Consider the following 26,770-nt stretch of genomic DNA (forward strand, 5'->3'; position numbering starts at 1 on the left):
TACAAATCAAATGTTAAACTCTAATCTAACACCTACAGATGGTACGTAAGAGAGCAGCAACACAACAAACAAGACTGTTTCCTCTCTCCAAGCTAGAAGAGTATTCCCCAACTCCCAGTACTAAAATTGCTCAGACTGAAAAGTTTTACAGCCCTAAGCACTTTCTTTTTTTTTTTTTTTTAATCAAGTTACAAACCCTTGTAAAAGGTGACAGGCTTTCCAAGGAAGAAGCCTATTAAGAGAGGGGGCAACAAGTGCTTTCCAAAAATGCTCTGATATGCATTAGGCTCTAGTAGAATTAAATGGTAAGCTCTCCCAATTCAAAATCCCATGAAATGAGATGACCAGGCCAGGATTAAATCCTCTTGTTTCAATTGGTTGCTACATAATCCCACAAAGCTAAATAAAGTCAAGTCTAGTCTGTGCATCTCAGAGCTCAGCAGCCAAGGTTCAATCTCATGTACAAAAGGATCACAGACATGCAGGCCCGTGTTAGGTCAGTCTAGAAACTGGCCAAGGCGCAAGCTCTCTGGAAAGGCAGTAATTAGCAAAAACCCCCACTGCCCAGCAAAACACTGGGAACAGACTGGAAGGGCCTGTTTATTCAGTAACTTCAGCTTCTCCCCCTGCAATGAATGAAATACCCAAAGCACTAGGGCTATTCTCTTGCTCTGCCAGAAGGCATAGTGAAATGACTCCAAGAGTGCCATTTCCCCTTCACTGCTCCACCATAAACGCTGTCATCCCTACTTCTCCTCGCTTTCTCTCTCACCTAGTCTGACCTGCTTTGAAAAAGTCCTAAACTGGCAGCATGACTCAAAACCAGGTCAATTTTTTAACGCTGGTCTCTCCCATTATCCAGTGTTGGATTATTGGAACACCGCAGTATCTATAGCTGCATGTCTGCCTATGAAGCCAAACCTGGGTTTTTTCCTTTTATTTTGCACTACTTGAAGGGAGATATAAAACTCCTGGCTACAATCTAGCAGTTTCAGCTCTGGGCAGCTGGCCACACAGAAATCCAAAGCTTCCTTTAGCTGCACTGCGTTTCCTTCTTTCTGAATACCTGGAAGCAGCCAATGCCTACATTTATTAACTTCTGAAAGCAGCTGCCTTCCTCCTACACTGCTAGTCTTAGCTCACCTGCTATTTTGATGTTAAGGTTAGCATCCAGAAGTAGATTTTCTGCCTTCAGATCTCTGTGGACTATATTACGACAGTGACAGAAGTTGACAGCAGCCACTATTTGCTTGAACTTTCTCCGGGCTTCCTTCTCTGCCATACGTCCGTGGGCCACCAAGTGATCTGTAAGTGACAAAGTGCAGAACAAAGTGGTTATTCATACAGGGAGCGCAACCCACACAGGGGCTTCTCACACGCTTGCAGCAAACGGTGCAGAGGATGGAGACAGGGAACGATGCGGGCACCAGTGTGTTTTCCAGTTTCCCACACCAGATGGGGTCACCACCTTACACGGAAGGGACTCCAGCTTACCAGTGCCACACCAGCCCTTACCTGGGCTGTCTCCAGGTGAAAGGCTTTAAAATTATAAACCTCCCTCTATTTAGAGGACAGCTGATGGGGACGGCTGGAAAATCAAAACGTTTTTGTGAAAAGTATAAACGTTTTAAAATCTTTTCCTATATCAAAACAAAAATAAAACTTTTCCAACCTTTTCCTTCAAATACCAAGCCTCATACCCCATTACCTTGACAGTGAGAAGCACGGGTTTGTGGCCACATGTCACCCCTCCTTCCCTCTGTTTTTTCCACAGGGAATTTGCCTTTAGTCCAACACACCTCACCGAAGGTAACTCTTGCCGAAACCAGTGAAGTCTGGTTAGTTACAGAGACAGCCAGCTCCTCAGCCTCAGCCTTCTAGCTAGCACACCCACCAGCCGCAGAAAGAATGTCACATCACCCCTCTTCAGAGGGAAGGCCACTGGTGACCAGATCAGAGTGAAAGCCCACTGACACCCTGCAGTTCGCACCTCCAGCAGGCTGTACAACTGCCTCTGGCCCAGGTTCTCCTTGCTCCTGGTGAGCACGGGGCACTCCAAGGCACACCTTGGCCGAGAGCCAGTCGAAACACTCCCAACGCACATGAGCTCCCCTTACAAATGCTGCAACTGCGTACGAAAGCACAGCTTCGGGAGCTTCTGCAATGCAACAGGAGAAAATCATCGCACACTCTTCGAAACGTGTGCAGGTGTTCCCAATGCTCATAACTGGTGTCTGGTACTTGCTACTGGTTTGGTGCAAAACATACTTGGAACATCCAACAATGCATTTCATTATAAAAACCAGAGTTTGGCTCTACTATGGAAATCTGAGTACTCTCAAATATTTTGTTGAAAAACTATACTCTCCTCAAAGGTAGTATTTGTTGCCAGCGAGGCTCTCCTCGGAAGCTAGCAATGCACACACACGGACGGGGAAGGTCTAAGTGACCACAAACAGGCACACAGCAGCAACCCAGCTGAAGTCAATCCCCTTGAAACCTGAAAGCACCAGACTTACAGAAGCCACTCCTCATACTACTCCTCCAGCAGGGATGCACAGGCAGGAGATGAGCAGTAGAAATGGCAGAGATAAACAGAGAAAAATCATCCCCCTCCTCTGAAGCATCAGCAGAACAGGCAACAAAACTCCGCCGAAGTGCAAATGTCAGAGTAAGCTGATTTATGAAACACAATTATTACCCTTTCCTAATAGCTCTCTACCCTATAAGCACATCTAGCTAAAACTGATGTAGTGTGGCAAGAGATACGGGTAGGGACAGTAGTTGGCCAGATAATGGAGTTGAGGACAGTGCTACAAAAAAACAGGAGAAACCCAAGAGGCGTCCTGGAGAGCCCCCAGTAACCACATGCCCTGTCCCACACATGGGACCAGGAGGGTTCCCGAGTTTCCCCAACTCGCACGAAGAACTTCAGGGAGGTTTGCACAAGCCCTCCATCCCCCAGCACAGGCCACAGGGCTGGTTAGCAGAGGCACTAGAGAGCCACAGGTCAGGGGCTTATTACCTCCTTGCCCATTTCAAGAGGGTATTTACTTCTCAGCTGGGCCAGCAAGTTGGCCTCAAAAGACTTGAGGCCAAAAAAATTCATTTCACTCCATAAACTCCATTAAACCAGAGGGCTCAATGGAAATATCTGTTCTTGAAAATAATAAAAATAAATCACTTCTGAAGGTTTCTCATCAGGTGGTTGTATTTTTCCCAGTCACCCATTAATTAAAATACCTGCGACATAATTGCCTCGCAGTAAATACTAATTACCAGGATCCATCAAAGCAGTTCTGCTGGCTTCTGACTGTGCAGCAACCTACTTCTCTACATTTGACTACTCATGTTGTGCAACAGAGTGAAGTTGTTTTTCAAAGAACTTGTCAATGAAGTTTTATTCATTGGATAAACTCATTCCATAAGCAAATCCGAACCAGGGCTGGGGAAGGAAATCCATCACCATTTCCAAGTGACCCTCAATTCACTTGCTAGGAAAAGAAAAATTTACTATCTCGAATAGCCTCATTAAATTGCATTAAGTCTTCTGCACAGTCAGAATTTTTTTACTGTAAAGAGCTGGGAGACTGACAGGCAGAGTTAAGCAAGGGCCTGCCCTTATTTAAGCATTACCCCCGATCAACAGCAAGTAGCTCAGCTCCTAAACAAGTCAAGGTCATTCACATCTTTTACTGCGCTCAAATTTCGGAGCACAGCCTGCTGATATAGCAAGCGCTCTTACAGCCAAGTGCAAGGCTCCCATCTCTCAACTTTTTCGAAAATATTTTGGAGATTCTCCTGCAGGCAAGAAATCAAACCCAGCTACTGCAGCAGGTGCCTTTCTACAAGGCTCTCCTAAGTATATTTTTGCCCAAACCAGGTTCACCTGTCCCCATGCATGTTTGGTGATGCACGCTGTTAAGTCCTGCACACTTCAGGCTCTTGCTTTTAGCAGCTGCCCTGCCAGATGTCCACTCACGCAGAAAACTCTGCTGCCCCTCTATTAGTCAGCCCCGCTTAGGCTGGGGGGGGGGGGGGGGGGCGGAATCTTTTTAGGTTAGGCGTGAAATTTCACTTTTCATGAAGAAATGCGAGTGCAGGCCGGTCCCCAAGCTCTGCACGTAGGCACAGCCTTGGAGACCGCTGACATTTCTGCACAAGCTCCAGAGGAAGGACAGAAACAATGAAGCTACAGAATACTTCACATACCACCAAGGGCAACTGTATGCCAAAATTAACCATTGCAAGCTTAGCCTGCATAAACCTCTCATGCAACAGAGGTTACAGACATGACCTGAATGTTCAGCTGGGAGCCAGCACACTGAGCTCAAGTGCACCAAGTCCAGCAGCACAGATTTGCCACTGGGTCATACACATGTCAGTGTGCCCTTTGGGAGCTGAAGAGGCATACGGTGTTGCTCCTTTGAGCATTTTCCAGAGAGGAACACATGATTTCATTTCACAACCCTTAAAAACATCAGTCGCTCTTCTCTGTACTTATATGAAGCTCCTAATGCTGCTTTCTGCATTAAAAAAAAAAAAAAAAAAAATCAGTAAAATCCTACACTTAAGGAAAAGCATCTTCTGGTTAAGAGACAGGATTGATACACAAGTTTCCACTTTTTGCCTCTGGACAGACTCCTCATGCTTTTTGCTTTCTGTCCAGAAAGCAAACTCTGCTTAAGCCTCACATCTCCTCCATGTGGTGGATTAAGTCACATTTCCAGCATATTTGGTGACCTTGTGATCTCAGAAGCAGCCTGAACTTCCAGAGACTGGTACCATGTTGTTTAATGTGCCTGTCTGGTTCATGCTCATAAAGCTCTGGACAAACAGGGAGGAGGAGATGGGGAGACAGGGCAGAGACAGCAGATATGCTAACCACATTAACCAGACTGTAATTTTGTCAAGTTTTCTGAGAATTTTTATTAATCAACCAAGTACCCGTATTCTTGTCAATAAGGATGCAGATTATTTACAGTATTCATAGTAAACAGCTGAAATCAAAACAGACTTTTAGACTATATTCTGTTTGACCTCAAAAAAAGGACACTCGAGGGACCTGGAACAAAGAGCACCCTGTGTTTAAAAGGAGACATTCATTTGTTCATAATGTCAAACCAGCAACCCAACCACACGCAAAACATGCATATGGACAAAAATAACAATTTACATTTTGCTGCTTAAGCCCACAGCAAAAGCAAGTCTTCTCCCTGATCCCCATGCACCGCTATGCAAACAAAGGGAATTAGCAAAACGTTTCCAGTAACAGATGAATCAAAGACACTTACGGCACAGCTTGGCCACTGAAGGAACTATCAGCCCTTTTACTGGAAATTCAGATAAACAGGTTGTAAAGCTCTCCTAGGTGCTAACCCAGGAAAGCCTGCAGAGCTCAGACCAACAAGGGACAAGACAGACAAGCATGCAGCACTGACTGACTGAAACCATGGCCGTTTAGAGAAACTACCCCTCTTTCAACAAAGAATTCCAACCTATATCACTGCCTATGTATGATTTTCGGTCGTACGGTACAGTTTAAGCCTTTGAAAGTTTTTAAAGCATCAAGGGGAACAGCTTAGAATTGCTTCTAACAAAAACCTGCGGTTCACAAAAGTGCAACTCAGGTTATTTGAGGCACTCAGCCCTACACTGAGCATGCAGCATCCAGAAAACCGTAGCTGTCAGCCCCCCGCCCCCCGCCACAGCCCACCACATTTCGACACAGGCACATTTAATACAGAAGATTCCCCAGGGCCCAGTATCAGACACAGCGACAGTGGCTGCACTGTCCATACGCACCAAACGCGGCTATCCCTGTGGCACATCCAGAAATTCCTAACACGCCTACCACGAGAGGGACAGGCACTGAGTTGAAGCAACACGCAGGCAGTGTTTGATCCTTAGGAACAGGTAAGCCCCAGCACCCACCCGCCGCACGGCAGCAGCCCACGGCAGAGCCAGGGCGGGCACGAAGCCAGCCCGGGCTGCAATAGACTTTCTCTTGACAACATGAGGACGTGAGACTCTTCAGTGCTGGAGATGCTAACAACTGCAAGGAAACCTTCCCAAAACAGGTTGCTGTTTTTTCCCTGTAAATTGCTTCCGCTGTTAGAACAAAGTCTTAATGGCTCCTCAGGAAACTCTGATTACAAAAAGCTGAGATTTTAGTTTCCCCCTCTCTGCTCTAGCACCAAGAGCGTGTGAGGCCTCGTGCAGTGCCTGAAAATGCTCAAAACTGGCTAGCAGGGGCACAACCTCTTGGCTTCGGGCTGGAAACACGTCACAGCTATTACATAAGTGCTCCCACCTATCAACAAGGATAAAATGCTGGGCAGCGTGATAGAAATCAGCCGTGCTAATGAGCTGAATTTACTACGGCATAAAATATTTCAGAAAGCAATTAGATTTTCACTTCAGCTCATGTAGAAGGCTATTTTTGTAACCAAGAGAATTCATTCCAAGATTGTATATGAGCTTGCACATAGTTCTGGATTTAAAAAAAGATGAGCCCATCTCTGCCAAATTCAGCAGAAGAGGAAGAGAAAGTAAAAAGTGATTTATACTTCTCTGCGGTGATACACACACAAGCGAACTCTAATACACATCCAAGGGACGTTGCTGCGATTACGGCTTGCTGCGCAAGGCAAGATGAATTTCACAAGCCTTTGGGAACTGCTGAGCATCCAGCACCATGATTCACGTTTGACGAAGCAACTGGAAGACTCAGCTGGAGAAAGTCAGGTTTCTCACCAGGCGATCCATGCTTTCCAAACATCAGCTGCTACTTGCTCCTGCCTTCAGCTGTCACCTTCTCAGAGACGAAATCCAAACGACATAGATAACGTTGAGAAGCTGGCATGGCAACCATCTACAAAGGTGCTGAGGAACTGGTATTACAGTTACTGGAAACCAGCATTTTTCAGCTCAAGTTGTCTTATTTTCCTTAAGTTGGTGCTTCTCCTGCTTCACCAAGAGCTTCATCACTTACTACAACTCAGCCTCTCTTCCAGCAAAGTGAGAGGCTCTGACATCAAAAGTGAATCTTCTGCAATGACTTCACAGGACAAAAAAGAGAGTACTTGCATTTAGCTGACAGGCCGCATGTGACTGTCCTCACAAGGACACTGCCCGCAAGCAGATTTGAGGCAGCTCGCTTCAAGCACAAAGGATTTTCTCCCTTTTCCGAGGCTCACATTAACTAAGCTAGTAAAGACCAAACTTGCAAAATTCTGACTCTGTGACCTGGCACAAAATCCCAGTGTGTAAGTAAATTTCTGCCTCTACAAGTTATCTTATTGGTCATGGCAATAAAACAAAAATGAATAAATCAGTCAACAGTTCTTGCAATTGTGCTGCCCAGATACTTTTTTCCTGTAAAGAATAGCTTCTGTCGTCAAGAAAGCTCAGCCAAAACATTGTTAGCAGACAATGGACTTTAGAGTAGATGTAACTAACGCATGCTAAGATAAAATCAGCTATCAAAAAGGTAAGAAAAAACATTGTTTTGAGAACAAAATATTACAAAACTGCAGGACTGCCTGTTTCTTTGAAAGCTACTAACACACCCCAGTGTTTCTGCTATCATCACCAAGTTTCACATAACTTGCTGGGAAGCAAACCATTCAGCCAACAGCTTAAAATCCAGCTGGATTACGCTTTCCAACATCTTTAATCCCAAAGTCAGCATAAAAGAGGAGTAGCACCATTTGTCAATGAAACCCAAAGAAAAACCAGAGGTTGTGGAAGTTATTTTCCATCAAGTTGTTATCATTTATTTCTTTACTCCTCTTGTCAATGGAAAGTTTTCATGCTGAAGGGCATCTCTCAACTGAAACAAGAGAGCGCGGCAGCTATTTTCAGTTTACTGTAGTTGACCAAGTGCATTATCTGATTAAAGAACACAATAAATGTACTTACCAAATATTTCCCCTCCACTAGCATACTCTGTCACTAGATAAATCATCCTCTCCGTCTCCATAACCTGGACACAAGGACAGAAAAGTGACAGGTAAGGAGACTGCCCTGTACAAAAAGAAACGTAACTAAAAAAAAACTAAAAAATTAATTTATTCTTTTTCTAACACATATAATTGCTTTCATCCATCAAAAGTAGTACCTTCCTGTGCTTTACAGAGCTGTGCAAAGAAATGGACAGTAATTGGGGAAAGCAAGAATCAAACAGCAAGTTTGAAACACTAAATCTGTAACTAAACACAGCATTTCATCTGCACCTTCCTCCTCTTCTATTTCCCCTCCCATCAGCGTTTGCTCCCCAGTCTTGTTATGTTCCAGCAGCCTGGGAGACTTCTCAGGGCTGCTACAACCAAACCAGTTCATCCTTCTAATTCATCAGTCCACTGCAGGCACCAAAACAGCCAACACAATTTTGCCAAAGGGGGGAAAATTTGACGAATCTGTAAGTGACTTTCAAATTTGTCAAGACCTATTAGAAAAAAACCCAGAGCTCAGGCTTTGCTTTGGGGAGTCCACACGTTTCAGCCAGGCAACACCCCATTGTTGTTAACAGGTTTTAGCACACATTTTTAAGAGTCTGTTAGGATACTGGGGTTCAGTGCTCCAAGGCCAACAATTTATTAAGATGGGATTTCTTTAAAAGGCCAGGCACCATGCAGACAAAGGCAGCAAGGGGCTGATGGAGAGCAATGCCACGCTTGGCACAGCAGCGGGGCTACTGCCCAGGACTCTGAAGCGTACGACTGACTTCTGAGCACAGTTCTAACACCCGTTGTGAAACCTGTGCTCCAAAATGACCAGAGTCCTGAACAACTTCTAGGAAAGCCCCTGTCAGGATGCAGAAGAGAAGCACAGGGAAAGGTACTATATGCTAAAGGCAGGTCCCAACTACATTTTTAATGCTCGCGAGTGGGTGATGTACAATCACACTGAGCACACAAAAAGCACCAAACACTGCCTTCCTGCCTGCAGATTTGGTAAGGGTGGCTCCAAGGGCTGTTCTGTGACCGGGTTGTGTTTCGTGAGCCGCCTTCGGGCAAGTACACACTTGGGGTGTTTTCCAGAACCTGATGCTATTTATTTAACAGGCTTCACAGCTTTGTCAATGGAAAAAACACACTGCCTTTCACTTCCAGGGCCGCCGTGCTGAGCCTCTGGTGCCAGGCACTGCAGGTCAGTTTCGATAAGCCTTGTTTAGAAAAGGGCTGGAAACATTTTGGTTTTGTTTTGGCTTTTCTGTTTCAAAGAAAAGTGAAAGTTCACCTTTTTACAGGAAGGAAATGGACTATTATCCCCAACAGAGCAGCTAGGTACCTGCAGCCCAACCCTGCTCGTTCTTGCCGAGAATTAGGACTCGAACACACACATTTTGTATTCTAAAAAATACATGCCTGATCCAGGCAACGGCAGCTGCTTAAACAGCTGGATTGCTATTATTCTGAATGTTAAGAGTATAACACAAAGATGAACCTCAGTTCTGCTCAACTCTCACAGACACACAGCTCCCACTTAATGGGGATACTGCACGTCCAGAAAACCCTTAGGCAGATATTTTTAAGTGCACTTCTGTTTCCAGACAGAATCTCTTGTATTATTGACTACTATCATTATGGACATTTTCTCCTTTTTCACTTACAACTTTCAAGTTTTATTAACTCGAGAAAACACGATTTTTAAATTCAGATTCCTGATGAAAAGCTGTGAAAGGTCCCAAATTCCCAACTCCAGGCTTTAGTAGCTTTTATCTAAAAATAAATGCCACTGAAAGTACCCAGAAAGAATGGCCAGAACACGCTCTGCAGCATGTACTCTTCTCTCACCTTGACAAAGCCAAGCCACAACTGTCACCTGTTCAGTATCATATAAAAAACTTTAGATGGAATAAAACAGGTTGAAAAAGGATTTTTTCAACTCAACCCCCCCCCCCCCAAGCTTTAAGAAGCCCATAAGCATTCCATAAGTGCCTTAAAAGTGCCACAATTCCGCAGTGTCTGCTGTATGCATCTCACACTTGGTGGTTTGGTGAAAATAGCTAAACATTAACCTCAGTACGCTTCTACTCAGTTTAACTCTTTGGAGTCCATATAAATACTCTTATCTATCAGGCATAGATGAGAAGCAGACTGGGCTTGAACGGACAAGAATTGGTTCTAGGGAACAGCAACTTCTATTGAGGGTTACCACAACTTCTCCCTTAGAACACACACACTCACACTGCGTTACAAAATGAAATAACCCTGGCATTATTTCCCACAGGATTTGAACTTTGTAACATTCTGATGCCTGCCATCCAAGTCAGGCAGCCACAAACAGGAGATCACCCATCCTAATCAGCCTCTTGCTCCTGAATACTTCCCCAATATGAAGGGCCCTGGGCAGCCTTTTCTCTGCTTTGTGCACAAGCCCAAAGAAGAGCTGACTTTCCATCCACAGACTGGATGGATGTTCCCTCCTTTCCCAAAACAGCCTGGGACTGTGAGCCCTCCATCAAGTGTACTGCTGCAGCAAAGGGGCAAGTAGCTCTGCGTGAACCTGGCAGTCAGTGGTCAGCTTTGCCAGCGTGCTGGGAAGGAGCCTCTGTCCCACAGCTTTGCAGAACTGGGACCGCAAGCAACAGAGAAGAGTTTGTACGGAGCTTTTTAGCACTCTTGGGTTATACGTCACTGCTTGAGTCCTTGTATCAGAAAGGTCCAGTCTTTCATCTGTCCCACAGCTTCCAAAACAGCACGTAACATTTCAACAAGGTGATGGCCTCCTTTATTCCCTGCTCCCATCACTCTGATGTCTGTTTGTCTCTAGCCTCTTGCAACTTCCTTGCTGTTTTATTTGATGAGGCAGTTGGAGGAGCACCACCAAATACACATGTAAAAGGCAACACACATGGACACTGCCTCTGGTCGTTTTGTCTACAGATTAAAAATGCCAAACAAGCTGGAGAAAAAGTCTGCAAACAATATTCAAAAGCAGGTCTGCCGCTGTTAACGATCCCTTCCAGGAAAGCACTGAGCAGATCAGCAAGTCCTCAGGGCCATGGGCTGGGGGAGGAGAGCAGGGATGCTGCGCGCTGTCAGTCCTGTTAGTGGGCGAGACTTACTCTCTCCTTTAAATTGAGAAGGGGAGCCCGCATCCGGTTTCAACTGGGAAACTGAAAAGCACACAATAGCCATAAACAAATGGCAAGGGGCCAGCCCAAAGCGGAAGCATGATCTCCCAGAAAAGAGAAGGATTAGCCACACTTTTCCCCCTCTGCCATCCCTCTAATCAAAGTACTCTGAGACCCTGAAAACATAAAGGACTTCCCCAGTATTTCATGTAGGAGGAATGAAGGGATAACCCTAGAGAAAGCTCTACTATACAGCGTAAAGCTATAGTGCAGAGGAATGAAGAGTGCCCCTACCTGGTATAACCTGATGATATGTGGGTGGCAAAGCATCTTCATGATCTGAACTTCTCTAAATATCTTCTTCAGGTTCTCTTCATCAAGCTGTGTCTTATCAATTATCTTTATAGCAACCTAAAAGAAGGAGAAAACAAAAGAGAGGTTATTGACCCAATTGCACATTAGGAAAAGCATTTTAAAAAACAAATACTGCACATAAAACCCTGCCGTACTGAACACAGTACAAAAGCACAATACATTGTCCCTGCCTCGGAAATCTGGGATCTCTGAGCAGCCTCCCAGACTCCAGCCAGCTTGCCATAAAGTGGGTAGGAAGAAGCTTTGTTTCCTAGGTCTCAGCATATTTCCCCTACAGAAGGTACCTCGTTAGGAGAGCAGTGTTGCAGAAGGCAGTGGGATTTTCAGGCTGTTGCCTATTACTGCAGTACAGCATGCTCACGGAGGCAGCCAATACTGTGCTGAAAAACCAGTTATTTCTGACCTCCTGGATATATTTCAGGCAAGCCCAAACATTTGTTCTGTTTGTTCAAAGGAACCTGCTTCCTAGATCTCACCACCCGGCTTCGCTCTTCAGCCTCACCACTGTCATGTTAACTTAGTGCTGGATGTGCCCAAACACCAGCCCGAGAGCTGCAGCGCTGTGGCATAAGAGCAGTAAGACAGAGGGAGAAGTTGCCAGCGAGCCACACAGAGGGGGACTGAAATCTGGATGCAGGTGGAAGGGACTCTGTTGCATTATCCACACAATGTCTCACTATAACAGGGCTGATAAATATGAACGAGCAGGGATGGAAATGGGGGGGGGGGGTTCAGGCTTCTATCAATTGAGGTATTTATTTATCTATTTTAAAACCAAAGTGCTTTATAACACTACACTAGCATAGTTTAAACAAGTCTAAGTGCTTCCAGTCAGCTGCTCTCCAGTCTTGAAGACTTCCTCACTTCTCTTCCCTCCACCTTCCCTGAGAATCCCTCCCCAGCACTGGTGGCTCCCGGCTCTCTCGGGCACTGACAGCAAAGCCACCAGACTCCAAACGTGGAGATGCTTCTGTGCTAAAAAGTACCTCCCCCTCAAGTCCACGGTAAGAACGTAATTTGTTTCATCCACACACAGTAAGGAAAGGAATCTTTTCCAGAGGAGCAGGGGCAAAAAGGCAACCGCCAGCATGATACCTTGCCAGGGCAAACAGCTGAGAGAAAAGGCTGCTCTTACTGACAGAGGAACATTTGCACTGCTTCTTCCAAATCAAATCTCAGCCTTGAGTTAATAAGCACCCTTCCTCCCCACCAAGAAACATCAGTGCGAGCAAGAAGCTATAGCATGCCAGCCTAGTTCAAGATTTGTGAGCTGAATTAACATCCAGCAGCAGGTTTTCTCGCTTAGAGACAGTGCTCTCCCTGGGAAAAGAACCACTTTTACAAATCTTCTCCTGGTTGCTTTGCTAAACCATAATTTACAAAACTTCTGTCAAGGAAGACTGCAGAATCATGCAAAGACATGGGGAAGGGCATGCAAAGCAGCACTGCGGTAAAAAATGCTGATGATGCACAACCAGAAAGATTTGACAGAGGAGCCCAAAGCTCAATTACATAAATGCTTAGCTTGTAACAGACTCGAGCATTCACTGGGGACGAGGATGAGTGCTCCACACACAGGGGTGCGCCCTGTCCGTGGACAAAAAAACCACACTGGCACACGATCCCAAACACATGTACTTCTCTAGTATCAAACCCCAAGTGCAGCACAAAACGATGCTCTAACAAGCATGGTGCTGTTTGCAGAAAAACAAACAAACAAAAAAAGGATCTTTAGGGTCTTTAAGGGAACAACCTGAAGCACATGAAAATTAAGCTTTGTATTTTATGATAAAAATCCCTGCCAGGGGAATAACTGCCCTGCATGTAAGCAGAACACAGCAGATTCCCAAAAAGGCACCAAGTACAGTAAGCCGTTTCTTTCATTTGAAACCTTTAATTCAAAGTACAGGAACGATTCCAGACTTCTAAGTCACTGAGCATGCTTCCTACATCAAGAACAGCAGCTGAAAGGCAGCCAGGTCTGGCACTCGGCACTAGGAGCTGCTGGCAGGAACAGGGCTGGAGCTGAGACACAAGGTGAAACGGCAGAATTGGACCCTGCTCCATGAGGCTGCCAGCACTAACCGGCAGTGATTAACAGGGTGACGAGCCACTGCTGTCCTGCTCTAGGCTGGCAGCATTCTGGACTGCAGCTCATCCTCTGCTGAGCAGCAGACAGGCGAGAAGCGCATCTCTCGTTAGGTACGGCTCTGCTAGATCTGCACCGCACAGTTTCAAGGACAATGCTCAGGAGCGGACTGGAAAAGCTGAGAGCGCCAGAAGGTGACCGGAAAGCACTCACTACATGGTTTTCACCAAGGATTTTGTGTGCAAGAATAAGCTTTCATAAAACTTAAACCTATATATATATATAGAAATAAATACATTACAAATAATATATAATATTATATACATATATATATAAAGCTAAGAGAAGCTTCCTCAAAGAGTGAAGCCAAGATGTCTACCAAGAGACATGAGTCATTTTCAGGCACAAATACATAAATTAAAATCCACAGATGCAGAGTATTCCTGAGCTCCTTATTCCTTTCTCAGCTCTGTATTTCTTCGAAGGAAATCTCATTTCCCAGCTTAATTATATGGCTTGCTTTGACACTCTTGGCCAAGTTCAGGGTATGTAGAGCATCTGATTGTACACAACTTGGTCAGTAGGGCCAGAAAAAAATGGAAGAACTGAATTGTGCTGTTCTTCTCTCTGACGACACGGGGCAGGGAGAGCCAGGCTGCCATCTCACCTGCTTGCCCGCCCCACGCTTGTCACCTTGCTACGCTGTGGGCTTTACACGCAGTGCCCTGAACCTCCACACCCACAAGACACACAACACTGAACTGGTAGCAAAGGAACACAAACACCATCCAGAAGATGTCTTCTTGTGAAGGACCTTGTTGTGAGTTTGGCCAAACAGGTGGCCCGTGAGCAAACCTAAAGCCATCCTCAACGGTGAGGAGGAGAGACCTGGCATTTCTGAAGGGGTTTCTTCAAAATGTTTTCATTCCATTCAAACGCCTCCAGCAACTGATGTAACATAAAAGGTAAAAGTCTCTTGGAAAGGCCTGGGGAAACCACCTTGTGCTCCGGTTTCAGGAAATTCAGAGCTTCCGCACAAACGTGCAAGGGTCGAAGTAGGAAATCCCCTCCACGCTCGCCGCAGAAGGGAAAGCGCAGGCAATTTCAGGGGTGGGGGGACTGCGTTCCACCTGGGCCTTTGCAGAGGTACTTTATTTGGTTTCTTTCAGAGGTTTGTTCTTTGGTCTGTTTAGGAGGATTGCTTTTTTTTCCAGAGGAAAGGAGTAGTTTAAAGGCTTTCCAGAACAGACCAAGTTGGTTTCTCCATTCCTGCATTTCCCAGCTGGCTAATATTCTCCCTTCCCTTGAAAGATGATTCAGGATTTCAACAGAAGAAAAGACTGGCTGAAGTCCTCTGGTCACACCAGCCAGACTGACTTCATCTAAAACCCGGTCACAGGGAAACAGCCACAATGGATCCAGCCCTCCTAAGCACACGCTTTCCTTCCTCTGGGCAAGTCCGCCCTGCCTAAGCCTCCCAACAAGGACAGAGCCCCTGCAACTGCACGCCCTCCTCCTCCTCCTCTGGGGTTTGCTCCATCCTCCAAGCTGTTGTTGCAGGTTATGCACACCAGTCTGCAGGTTTTGCATGGAATTCTTCCTGCTACCAGTAACTTGCTGCTGCTGTCACAAAACCATCCCATTCCAGGACAAAGCATCACGAAAGTACAGGCAAAGAGGCTTCCCGCTCCAGCCGAAGGGAACACTGACATTTGCGGCACCACGAGAACTCGTGCTCTGTGGTAGTACGTATGCAGGAAAAATCAGTTTCAGGTAGTCTCACGAAACATTGAAGAAAACCCACCCAAACCCCAAATCATGTCCATTCCCTCATGGTTACAAATACCATGTAAGACAGAGAGAGAGCAAGACTAAACATCATTAAATAAAGCACAAATTTGGCTACAAGCAGAAGTGGAAGAAAACCATGATCTAATTTCTTAAACAATGAAAGACTACAAAAAAGGAGTCTGAAAAATTAACTGTCGTTTTATCAGAAGTTAATGAAGCTTACAGGCAGTAGGATATATGCCAAGTCTGGAGCATACATGCTGCTACCAATTAACAAAATGTTCCTTCCAATTCTAAACATTTCATTTTTTCCTTTTTGGATCCAAGTAAAACTTACACTAGTAATCTGAGGAAGAAATTATTATTTGGAAGAAACGTTAAGTTGCTAAAAACAACAGTTGGTAGAGAGAAGGTAAGGTGTTCAAACTGGCGCCTGCAAATCACTGCGGAGGTCTCGCTCTGCAGAGCCAGAAGACTTGTCCATTTTATTTCCAGATTTTTCTTCTGGTGTGCTTCAGCTGAAAACTGCTCTGGGTTTGTTTGGTTTTTTTTATTCTAAAGCCATACCAGGCAAAAGCCATGTGAGAAGTAGTGGAAATTTCAACCACAGAGGCAAAAGACGTAGTTAGGGAACTCAAGGAGAGGTACTGAAACTCTGGAAGGCCAGAAGGGCACAAGCAGTTATTGCCAGTATCAACACCTCCCATGGCACCACGTGAGAAGTCAAGTGGGACAGAGTCTACACTTGGGCCAAACCAGCAAGCTGCTTTCACTGCACCCCAGAACACTCACAGCTGTGGGCTCCTACCATCCCCAGCGAGCCCAGGCTGCCCCTTCTGCCCCAAGCACCGACCACGGTCTGCAGCCCAGCACACGGAGCCTCTACATCTTCCACTATCAAAAACACAGGCTTCTCCTGAACTGCCCTAAGTATAACCAGAAACAAAATTCTAAGCTCCTATTTTGCCCTGAGAGACCAGATTTTAAAATCTGGTAGCCACCAGAGCTGGAAGATCATACCAAGGGCGAAGAGTCTCCTAAAGGAGGCACAAGTCTTGGTACGGGAGAAAATACCTACCTGCAGGAATTAAAATTTATATGGACATCCTGTTTATCAGCTGAGCACAGCTAACAGTCATACGGACCTCCCTGAATCAATACTGCCCTGCCGACAAGAAGGGAAATAAACTACCGGGTATCCGAGTGGACAGGCAGGAGAAGAATGGGGGTGGCACAGGGGCAGGGAGAGGACAGCCACTGTGCTCTTAACTGCTCCAACTTCTTGGGAAGAGTATAAGTGAGGGAAAAAGGTAGAACACCACCGTCTGTTTTCAGTGGAAAGAAGCCATGAAATGGTGAATGTTTCCTTTTTCTTCTGTGCAGTGAACAAAGGAAAAAACTAAAGACCTTGTCCTGGGATAACATCTATTACTTCATGCCACACATGCACCTAGATCTAATTATAACTATAATTAAACTATAATTAAAATTTCCTGCATGGGTGATCATTCCATAAAGAAACCACCTTTTCCATTTCAGTGCAATTGTTTCTATAGTGGCATAACTTAAAATAAGGAAAAAACCCACTTCTTTTGGAATGTGGCCATGTGATCAGTCTAATCAGTAATCGTTATAACAGCATAATTATGCCAGTAAGTGTTCCCATAAGTCAGCAATTGATCTTCTCAATGTAATGAGAGCCAACAGATGGCACCAAACAAATTGACTGCATTGAAAAAACCTGACATGTTTATTTAGGAGAATTTCCTAGAATTGTTCCGAGGAGTCCTCCTACTCCAAATTCCTCCTGGAAAACCCTCAATAAACACTGACTGGATGTATTCTGCTGCAGGGGAGCCTGTCCATGCAACTTGGTTCCCATGTTACTCTGTGAGGGCACTTGGCAGAGTACAACTGAATGAAAAGCTGTCCCCGGTACGGGTCTTGGGACTCATGAATGAGTAAGCCTGGAGAAGGCCAGCCGAAATGCAAGGGCAGGCACCTGAACTCCTGCATTTGCAAGTTACACCAGCTAAGAAGCCCTCTCCTTTCCATTCAGTAGAGCTACAGTCTTACTGGGTTGACAGCGTGAGCCATCAGAGGGGCTGACAGAGAAGAACTTCTCTTTCCAGCTGCTCCTGCCTGCCAGAAACGCTTGGGAAGCACGGCAACATAGCCTGTTTGGATTAAGCAGCTGCTGGAGGGGTAAAAGTCTCTCCTGTAAGCAGATACCAATGCTGCCCAGGACCTTCAGGAGAACTCAAGTAGCGGAGACTGGAAATTAAGACAGGGACAGGGGGAGAGAATAAAAGAAGAAAAAAAAATAAAATATCAAAAGTAGCGGATGCAAACTGCATGGCAGCCCAGCCCAGCGCTGGCAGCACAACACACCTCAGGAAGCCTCCAGGCTACAGTCACATTTAGATGTTAAATACAGCATCCCCCATAGCTTCTCTGCACTGCAAGCGGGATGGCGAGCATCAAGTTGCTGCAATGCACTACCAAGGGGCTGAAGCTCTACCGTTTGCTCTTCCCAGCTGACCTACACCACGCAACGCACTCTGGTGTCATCCCTTACCTTATGCTGCGGATCAAAGTCCACCTTTGCCTTCTTCCCCACATTAGAACTGTCTAGTCAGAAGGAGCTCTGCAGACCAGACAGCAACAAGTATATACAGAAGATGATATGCATATTGGGTACATGTAGAGGCATTTAAATGGCATATGGACACACAGCTGTGATAAAAACAAAACTTGAACTCTAGGCTACTGTAGGTCACGTCCCTTTTTGGGAGCTCAGCTTGATAGATGTCACTCTACGGCAACGCCATGCTGCCGTATGGACAGTCGGATGGCAGAGGCACATGTTTTTCAAGGCAAGCTGTCATCACAAGTCTGCTTGTGCGCTTAGGGTCACTAAAAGTGATCTCTCCGGATGCAAATAGGCAATTTGTACAATTTTTAGTCAAAAGAAAACGCTTGACATAGAAGATGCACTCTAACTGACATTCTAGATACCCAGACAATAGCTTGTTACTGAACCGGCGAGACTTCTCTTGACAAGCTCACAGGCAAAACAGAGGCATCTCCTCCTCTGAATTAACTAACTAGCAGAATCCACCTAACTAAAAGCGATGCAGCAGAAAAAATGAGGCCATTCTGCAGCAAAATCAGTGGCTTTTGGAGGTGGCATGAACGCAAATATTGGCAGCAAGTGAAAGCAGGAAACTGTGGACCAAGACGCATATAGAAAAAGTCGCATTTGCTCAGGAAGGAAGTTATCACCTTGTCCACATCCCTCTTCAGAATCAATGCAGTGACTTGTGCCTTGCACAAGGTGAAGAAAATACTGATGGAGTTTTGAGAAAAGTCAATACGTCCAAATCCTCTTGGTCTGCTGCAACATTAATACCCTGCTTGTGCGAGCGCTGTACTCGGCTATGACCTTTCCTTGTCCCCAGGGGAACAGAACTGGCATTTCAATGACAGAAGCACAAAACCCACATTCACATCTACAGTTCAGCATACCAGCTAAACCCAGTTAAGAAAATCTCACCATTTCAGTGCATGGACAACAGCCTACAAATGTGGTTGGAACAGTTGCAGCCAGAGGAAGCTCATCTACAACATCCTCCCAGAGGCCAGCCTTTACCCATGCTGACAACAGAAACACCAATTCCTCATTTTCCAGTCTCATATTAACGCTACACTAGCAGCTGCAGCTTCTCTTTTCAAAAAGAAACTATCAAACACATACAAGAGGTGAATGCCCCTGCCGTAAACAGAGTGCTTCACAGCACACGAGCTTCAGTGTCAAAGGGCAACTTAATCCTAAATGCAAATTCTGTCTTTTCCTATTCAGAAAGGTGCAAGGGATGGCAGGTATGCTCTTGTGCATTCAGCCTCAGCAGGTGAGAAAGGATGTTCTGCAGGCAACAAGCAAGCCTGATCACATTGCTAAAACTGGCTTCCAGGAACTGTATTCTCCTCAGCTTGTCACAGTTACCTTGCATCACAGCAACAGCGCGGCTCTGCAGAGCTTCTCCTAATTATTTCATCACCTGAGGTAACAGCAAGAAACAATAGAGAGAATTCAAGTTACCTTCACTGGCTGCCAAACATCCTAACAAACTACATCACAGGCTTGCTGAACAGCATTAAGTGCGTTAAGATTGCAGAGAAAGGTAAGGGAAACATAACTGGAGATGCCAATTAGATAAACAAACCATTTCAGCACATGAAGAACCTCCTTCTGCAAGTCAGAGGCGCTGCAAGTGCAGGTTCTTTGGCTTGCAGCAGGGACACACCATGAAGTGTCACCTGAGACCACAAACACAAGACTTGGGAAGAGACAGCGCAGAGGAACAGGCTGCAGTACTTTGCACAGAACTGTGTCTGCTGCTGCTGTGCTGTGCAAAGCATGTCTAGGTGGTACAGTGTTACCACATAATACTGCAAAACCTGATGGCTGCTCAGTAAGTCACCTGGGCTGCAGGCTGACCAGACAGACCTTCAGCGGACCAAACTGTGACCAAGGAGGTCAGCCATCCACAGCTTAAGCACAGGAATCCCTCAAGCTACACCACATCCTCCTCCAGTCCTTATCCTCCTGAAAGGCAAAACTTCCAGAACCTTTCCTAGGATCTGGTCAGGTGCTGAATCCCTGGGTCCCAGCCACTACCACTTTTTCTTCCTCAGCTCCAGCAATAAACTGCACTGGATTGAGCTGAAGGCAGAGCAAGCATTCACGAACCAGAGTGTAGCTAGCCACACCTAACGAATTCAAACAAAAGGATGGTGTATTCACACAATCCCTGCCTCTTCTCAGTTCCAGGTTTACATTGTACTGTGTTTTGCATTACAAGTGACCTCTCCAACTTTTCATTTAGCACTCTGTTACAAGAGGAGAAAAACCCTCCAGCTCCATGGCTTCAGCTGACATTTGTGCCAGTAATTTGTTTTTAGTTCAGAAGCCTTATAAAATTACTATAATGCTTAACAGATGCAAGCCTAAGAACTTCACAGGAGTCTGAACCATGAATTAGAGGTGGTATGGAAAATTATTTATTTATCCTAGTCGAGGAAAAAAAGCAAACCACACTCACAAATGCCAGCCTACAGTGATGGCCTGTACTACTACACTTAAATATGTCCATCCACAGACAGCAGACACAAAAAACTGCATGCGGGGTTAACTGATTTAATTGAACTCCTTCACACCTTGACTATAAACACATGATCTCTAACAACTGGTATTAAAAGTTAGCCTAAGCCTAAGGAAAAAAAGCCCAGGTAAAAGCCAGGTAAAGGCCCTCCTCCCCACCAACGCTGGGTCCCCCAGCACAGCTCCTCCTTGACTTCTTTATGCCTTCTTTCCATCACAGGATCTTTGATCAAACGAGAGTCTTTCTATGGCAGAGATTGAGATCTCCCAAACCAGTGCAAGCTGTAATTGGTTCACAAAACTCAAGCTGCAAATTGGGCCACTATCTAGCCAAATCTAACCTGAGGTGCAGGTGTAAAAACACATCATGCAGGCTTTTAATGGGAAAGCAGCTTTTGCTTGTAGCGTTAGCAGTGGCCCCACAGTAATTACAGGGGGATCTACTGAGGCAATGCAAGTACTGTGTGGGTTTGCTGGAGTGAAAGGAATGAAAATTCAGCAATGTACACTGCTGTGGTTCAGCCGACGATCTGCTGACAGTCTGCAGCACTACCTCCATGGGTTCTATGCAAATTAAAAGCAATCTTGGCACTTACAACACAAAGACTGCACTTGCTAATTAAAACCGGTTTTTGAATGAGCTTAGTTAAACCAGTGCAGAACCTTACGGAGGTACATTTAAATTGATGTAATCTGGTTAACTAGTCAAATGTGATGTGAAAAAGCAGATCTTGGTCACGTAAGCTTGACTATTCTGTAGAGGAGGCTCAGATCCAGTCACTCTGGCCAGCAGATGTGAGCGCGGCATTTTAGCTTAGGCCTGACCAGACTCACTTGTGCTACAGCTTTGGCCTCCCAGCAACATGCACAGGAGAAAAGCCAAGAGGCAAATCAAAATCTGGGAGGACACTTGCTCACCTTGGTCCCCTTCCAATACAGGTTACTCTCCATCTTGGGGCACCACATTCAAACTGTGTTCTTAGTCGCTCTCGACCCATAAAGTAATTAAGCAGCTGAACCTTTGTCCAAAAGCACAGAAGCAGCAAGGCTGAGCCCTGTATGTGCAATGCTGGCCATCAGGACGTGGCACCGATCTCGTTTTAAATCAAGGGGAATGGAGGAAAGGTCTGGGGAAATGAGGTGACAACACAGGATATTCCTGCCTTTACCTGCTGTGTTTCCCACATAGGCAGGGCAGCACATACCACACTGCTGTAGGAAAGGGAGCACAAAGCAGCTTGTATGTGCTTGGCTCCGCACTTTGGCAGCAATGTAAAGCGCTGAGCATCCAAAGCGGAGAGGGACAGGACAGGCAGAGCTGCCACGACACCAGGGGCAGGGTCCTGCGGCAGGCCGGGCTGCCCAGACAGCACCGGCAAGAAGAGGAGGAAAAGCCACTGCTGAGAAGAAAGTCAAAATGCCCTTCACAAGCGGAGCTCAATGCCATGCCCCAGCACACGGTCACTATGGGGAGTTTAATCAGAAAAGACATCGACATCCAACACTGCCGCTGCTGTTCCAGGTTTCTTCTGAAAACTGTGTTTGTGACTCTGCCAAAGTGTTTTGCGTTGTCACTTGTATTCAGTGTAAAGTCTCTAGAAGACTCAAATGTACGTTAGATCCCCCCCCACTCCCCAATACTTCACACCTTCTAACAACTTAAAGAAATACTGGTGGTGCATTACAGCTCAGCACACAGCAGGTTTCCACGGACCCCTACAAAATGCCTGACTGTAACAAGGTGAGACCAAAACCGCCCATTAACTACAGAGGGCATTTATGCTCCAGGTTTACCACAGTTCTTTATGTGCAAAGACAGGAGAGGGGAGGAGACTGCAGTGAATTCTTTTACAGTATCAGCCTGACACATGTGCAACACCCCCAGCGATATCCAACCTAATGCAGCAGGGCCGTAACAGTATCGGCAGAGTCAGATCACTTCTGAGAAAAGCTGTTACTAAGTGCTGGGGTCTCCCTGACCTGCAGGAATTACACCCAGAATGATACCAGCTGGCACTGGGCTGAAGACATGACTTCCACTCAATGCTGGTACAGTTTTTTTTCAAATGTGGAGTTATTTAATTTGTCCCTACCTCACAACCTCTCTCAAAAGCCCAGTGAAGGAGTAAGAAAATAAAACCCATGTGGAAAAGTGCATTGGATCACCTACGACTAAAGCCATCAGCTTTTTCTTTTGCACACTTCCAGAGGGGAACACCTTCTTCCACGGTCACTCCTGCCCTTCCCTCCAGCCCCCTGCTCCCACCCCTCTCCAGCCTGCTCCAGCTGGGGGTGAGGACAGAGCCCAGCACCCAGCGGCACAGCCAGCTGGTCCGCTTCCAGCCCGCCCTGCAGCCTGAGCATTCAATCAAAGGAAGAGTCAGTTTACCAACACCTTTAATACCCATTCGTCAATATTACGACAGGAGAGTTAGTTGTACGTCGCAACTGACCACCATTCAGACATTTGACTCCTAACATCTCCCGAGACTGCCATTTTAAGATTTAAAGTGGCTGTCAAAGAGCCAGTGCTGCTAAAGCTAAAAAGCCCATCAGTACCCAGCTGGTGCAGCTTTATTAACAAATATCACACTGAAGCGAGAGCATCTTGCAAAAGCCCAAGCGCAAACTTTTAAGTTGCAACTGATTTATTGTTACATTGGCCAGAACCAAGTGACAGCTGAAGCAGCAAGCACACCGACTAATATATCTAGCTTATTTCAGCAGTCAAGACCTGCTTGCAAGATCACCTGTACTCTGACAAGCCTGTTTCTTACACTGCTAATGCTCTTGCCTGCAGCCAGCAATGCTGGAGTAAATCATACTAGGCTGTTACTCACTGGCGCTGCGTTAGAGCAACACTAGACTCTTGGACTGAGTTGCTTAGCAGCAGAGTTTTGGAAATGTAGTCGCATGCAGGAAGAAATCTGTCACAGCAGGCTACGCATCAAGAATGCTGTACGGCAGCGGCCACGGGTCCGCCTGCTGCGAAACTAAGCTGTACTTGCTGCAACACAGAGACCTCGTTTGAGAGCAGATGGGGAAAGATACACAGTCTACCTTCCAGGTTTTTAGGGAAAGATCCTCTCAAACATAAATGGAAAGTCTTTTAAAAACTGCTAGGACATTAAAGCGAGCAGGTTTTAAACGCATTATTAAAAGTTCTCCTGGATTGTCATTTTGCTCTAATGCAATCATGACCTAAAAACGCCAAGGAAAAATAGTACATTTCGGATACAGAGACTCAGGCCTGAATGCAGGTGGACTGGATCATTGAAAAACAACAGCTCAGACGTAAGGAAAGTCAGTAGATGGTGTGTGTAAGGTGTTAAGAAACATACTGCCCTTTTGGGTTTGACTTTTTTAAGCATCGCTTACAATGCAAAGATCACTTCTCGGATCAAGAGGTCTCCAGTGCGAAGAGGGACTGTCTTAAACTCACTCGTGTCAGAAACACGTACTGAGCAGCCAGCACTGGTGCACTGCAACAGGTCTCTCAGCAAGTAAAGAGTAGCTGGCTACTTTTTAGTGACAAGAGCATCTCTGGGTTGGCTCACCAGTCTTCCACACAGCACAAGAAATCCTACTGCCGTAAGCTGCAGTCAGAAAAAATAACTGGCACTGTACCAGGACATGCTGCAGAGCCACAGGGAGCCTTTGCACCAGCTTCCAACTTATTTCCTGAGGCTCCTGAAGGGTTAAAGCAGAGAACTTCTGGAAGATATTAAGCACTGATGTCTTGGCTTCCCTTCTGCAAACAGCAACAACCTCCAGAGGAATCTGTCATCCCATATAACAATCCCTTTCACTCAACCTCAGCGGCCCGTTGCCTTTGCCTTGCCACAGCCTAAGCAGCGGTGGCTCCATGCTAAGCCATTACACTGAATTATGCCCGCATTCCAGGGAGGAGGCCAGGTTCTGCAGCAATGCCAGCATACACAATATTTTTAATATGTAGTTATATTATATGCAGTTATATTCAGAAGCGTAATAGCTCCTGGTTAAAAAAGAAGACTGTAAGAACATTAAATATCACATGGGATCACAACAGTATCAGAGAAAATCTAAAGTGGCAGATAAGATGGAACAAATCACTATTCCACTTCATATGCCATCAAGTCCATTTGGGAATATGGTATTCCAGGCTCTGAGAAAAAAAAAAAAAAAAGCAAACTTGCAGAGATATTTTCCTAAGCCTGTAAGCGTTAGGTCTTCTCTACACCGAAGTAAATCTACTTGGGTATTCAAAATAAACCAACAGCAACAGCCAACGCTACAGCACATGCTTGCAGAAAAGGGAGTTATGCTGTAATATTGCTACAACTCAGTGACTGCCAAACACTAAACTCTTGTACTCAGGGTACGCCCCAGGGAATCACGAGCACTTCTCCACGGGTCTGCAGCTAGCGCTGCTCCCATGATGCCAGTGAGAATGCCCAATGCTGTACACTGAGGAATTGGCACCTCGTGGTTGCCAACTTCTTCCACAAGTACAAATATCCACATGTCACCATTTACAAAGGCGGCTAAACAACCAGAAACACAATGAAATCAGAGCTATGAAAAGCCACGAAAACAAATCTCACCCGACAGGCACAGTCCCGAGGCAGATGTGAGCGCTCAGCACATCAAGGTTTTGCCTACGACCCACAGAAGTTAATGATTTCAGATGCACACAGTGTTCCCGTGTGCATCAACAACCTGCTGTTAGCAGGGGCTGTACCTGCAACGGAGCTGTGACCGAAGGCAATGGCAGTGCAGCCTGGCTGCTCAGAGCGGGGCTGCCCAGCTGCACGGCTGACACCGAACCCATCCCTCAGCACTCCAACGGGATACGGGATATGGAAAGGCACTGCCAGGGGAAGAGCTCCTTCCCCATTCAGTTTCTCTGTGTAGGTAAACACTGCTCCCTCACCCAGTACATTTAAGATCACAATTGGAAGGTGATAGTATCGTCTTAATTACTGGATTATTTTTAAAGGTGCCAAATGCATCAGCACCACGGGGTCTGGAGTTTACTGACCAGGAAGGGACCAAGATTTTGACAGGAAAGTGAAGGATAAAGTGAATAGCCGGATCTAGATGATGTTTTCAGAATTTTTTAGGCATCACGTTTCCAGCAAGAGCCTTTGTACAGTTTGCCATGATTAGATGGCAGTTTCTATGGGAACAAATAAGCAGTGGCTCCGTCACAAGATGTCTTGTAAACGGCACTTTCTTACAGCTTAGCATGAAACGCACCATCCGCTCGGTACATCAGGAGACGTAGGGTCCCAGGCTCCTCAGCATGATCATGTTTTAAGTGCTGAGGGCAGGGTACATATGCATTTATGATGAACGTCCACTGCTTTTCAAGACCGTACTAGCAGATGGGATTAATATATTCGCAGCAGCAGCCAACCCATTTGACACCTGCTTTAATTTCAGTATCTTCTCCTGCCCATATAAACGCTCATCTGGGAGCGGTCCTTTCCCTTGTGAAAAATGCAGGCAGTAGTGGAGTGCTAGTGCCACAGCTGGACTAGCACAGACCAGCCAAGAGAAGCTGCCCACCTCTGGGAACAGTACAGCAATTTGAAGACAAAAATCACCATGAAGGCTAAGCATTTCTTACCTTCTATGCCAGTCGTTAGATCTCATTTTTTTCTCCGGACCACTCCCCCTCTTCCCCAAAAAATATCCCCAAACAGCTACAGGCTGACTGTTCACAATGACGAAGCATCTGAGCCAATTAAAACCTGAGTCTCAGAAAAATGTCTCATGTCGCAGTGCAGCCTCGCAAAGATGATCCAGATCAGGTTATTATGAGTTTCAGAATTATGACAGATAAGCCCAAAGCATTTTCACTATCAAGCCAATGTCATCGTTACGCTCAAAGGAGTCCAGTATTTGTGTGCACATAAGGCACCGACACATACGGTATCAAATAATGAATGCTGGTTTCAGCTCTCCAGGCGGTGCCAGACCTGCACACCTTCAGAGGGGAGACCCAAGCAACAGCAAACATTCGCTCACGCAAAGCGAGTCTGTGCATCGGGCCTGCAGCCAGCAGCAAGGGGTGGAGAACCACAGCATCTCTGCTGCAGATTCACTTACTAGTCAGTTCAACAACTGCCTGCTTGGAAAGGCTGTACTTTACCTCTCAAAGACTCCTCCATCAATAACGGTATTTGTCACATGCCTGCAAAACCTAGTAACTTCAGTCGGCATTTGGCTCCAAAAAGAAGAGAAATGATCAAACCAGTGACACACAACTTTTTAGCCCTAA

At 45.9% G+C, this 26,770-nt stretch overlaps 1 protein-coding gene across 8 annotated transcripts in view; it reads right to left on the minus strand.

The window, feature by feature from the left end:
* SIK3 (SIK family kinase 3) overlaps positions 1-26,770 on the minus strand; it is a gene marked incomplete at its 5' end in the record, with an annotated part of 92,326 nt that overhangs the window by 31,160 nt on the left and 34,396 nt on the right. For 7 of the 8 annotated variants that reach the window (XM_080366793.1, XM_080366789.1, XM_080366792.1 and 4 more), the window contains 3 exons: positions 1,144-1,305; positions 7,924-7,987; positions 11,378-11,494. In XM_080366793.1, the coding sequence (XP_080222919.1) occupies positions 1,144-1,305; positions 7,924-7,987; positions 11,378-11,494 (343 nt within the window). Of the gene's footprint in view, positions 1-1,143; positions 1,306-7,923; positions 7,988-11,377; positions 11,495-26,770 lie in introns of those variants that run through there. The other variant, XM_080366795.1, reaches the window with a different exon arrangement.

Source organism: Falco punctatus (assembly GCF_963210335.1).
Source record: "Falco punctatus genome assembly, chromosome: 16".
In the NCBI taxonomy this organism is placed as follows: Eukaryota; Metazoa; Chordata; class Aves; order Falconiformes; family Falconidae; genus Falco; species Falco punctatus.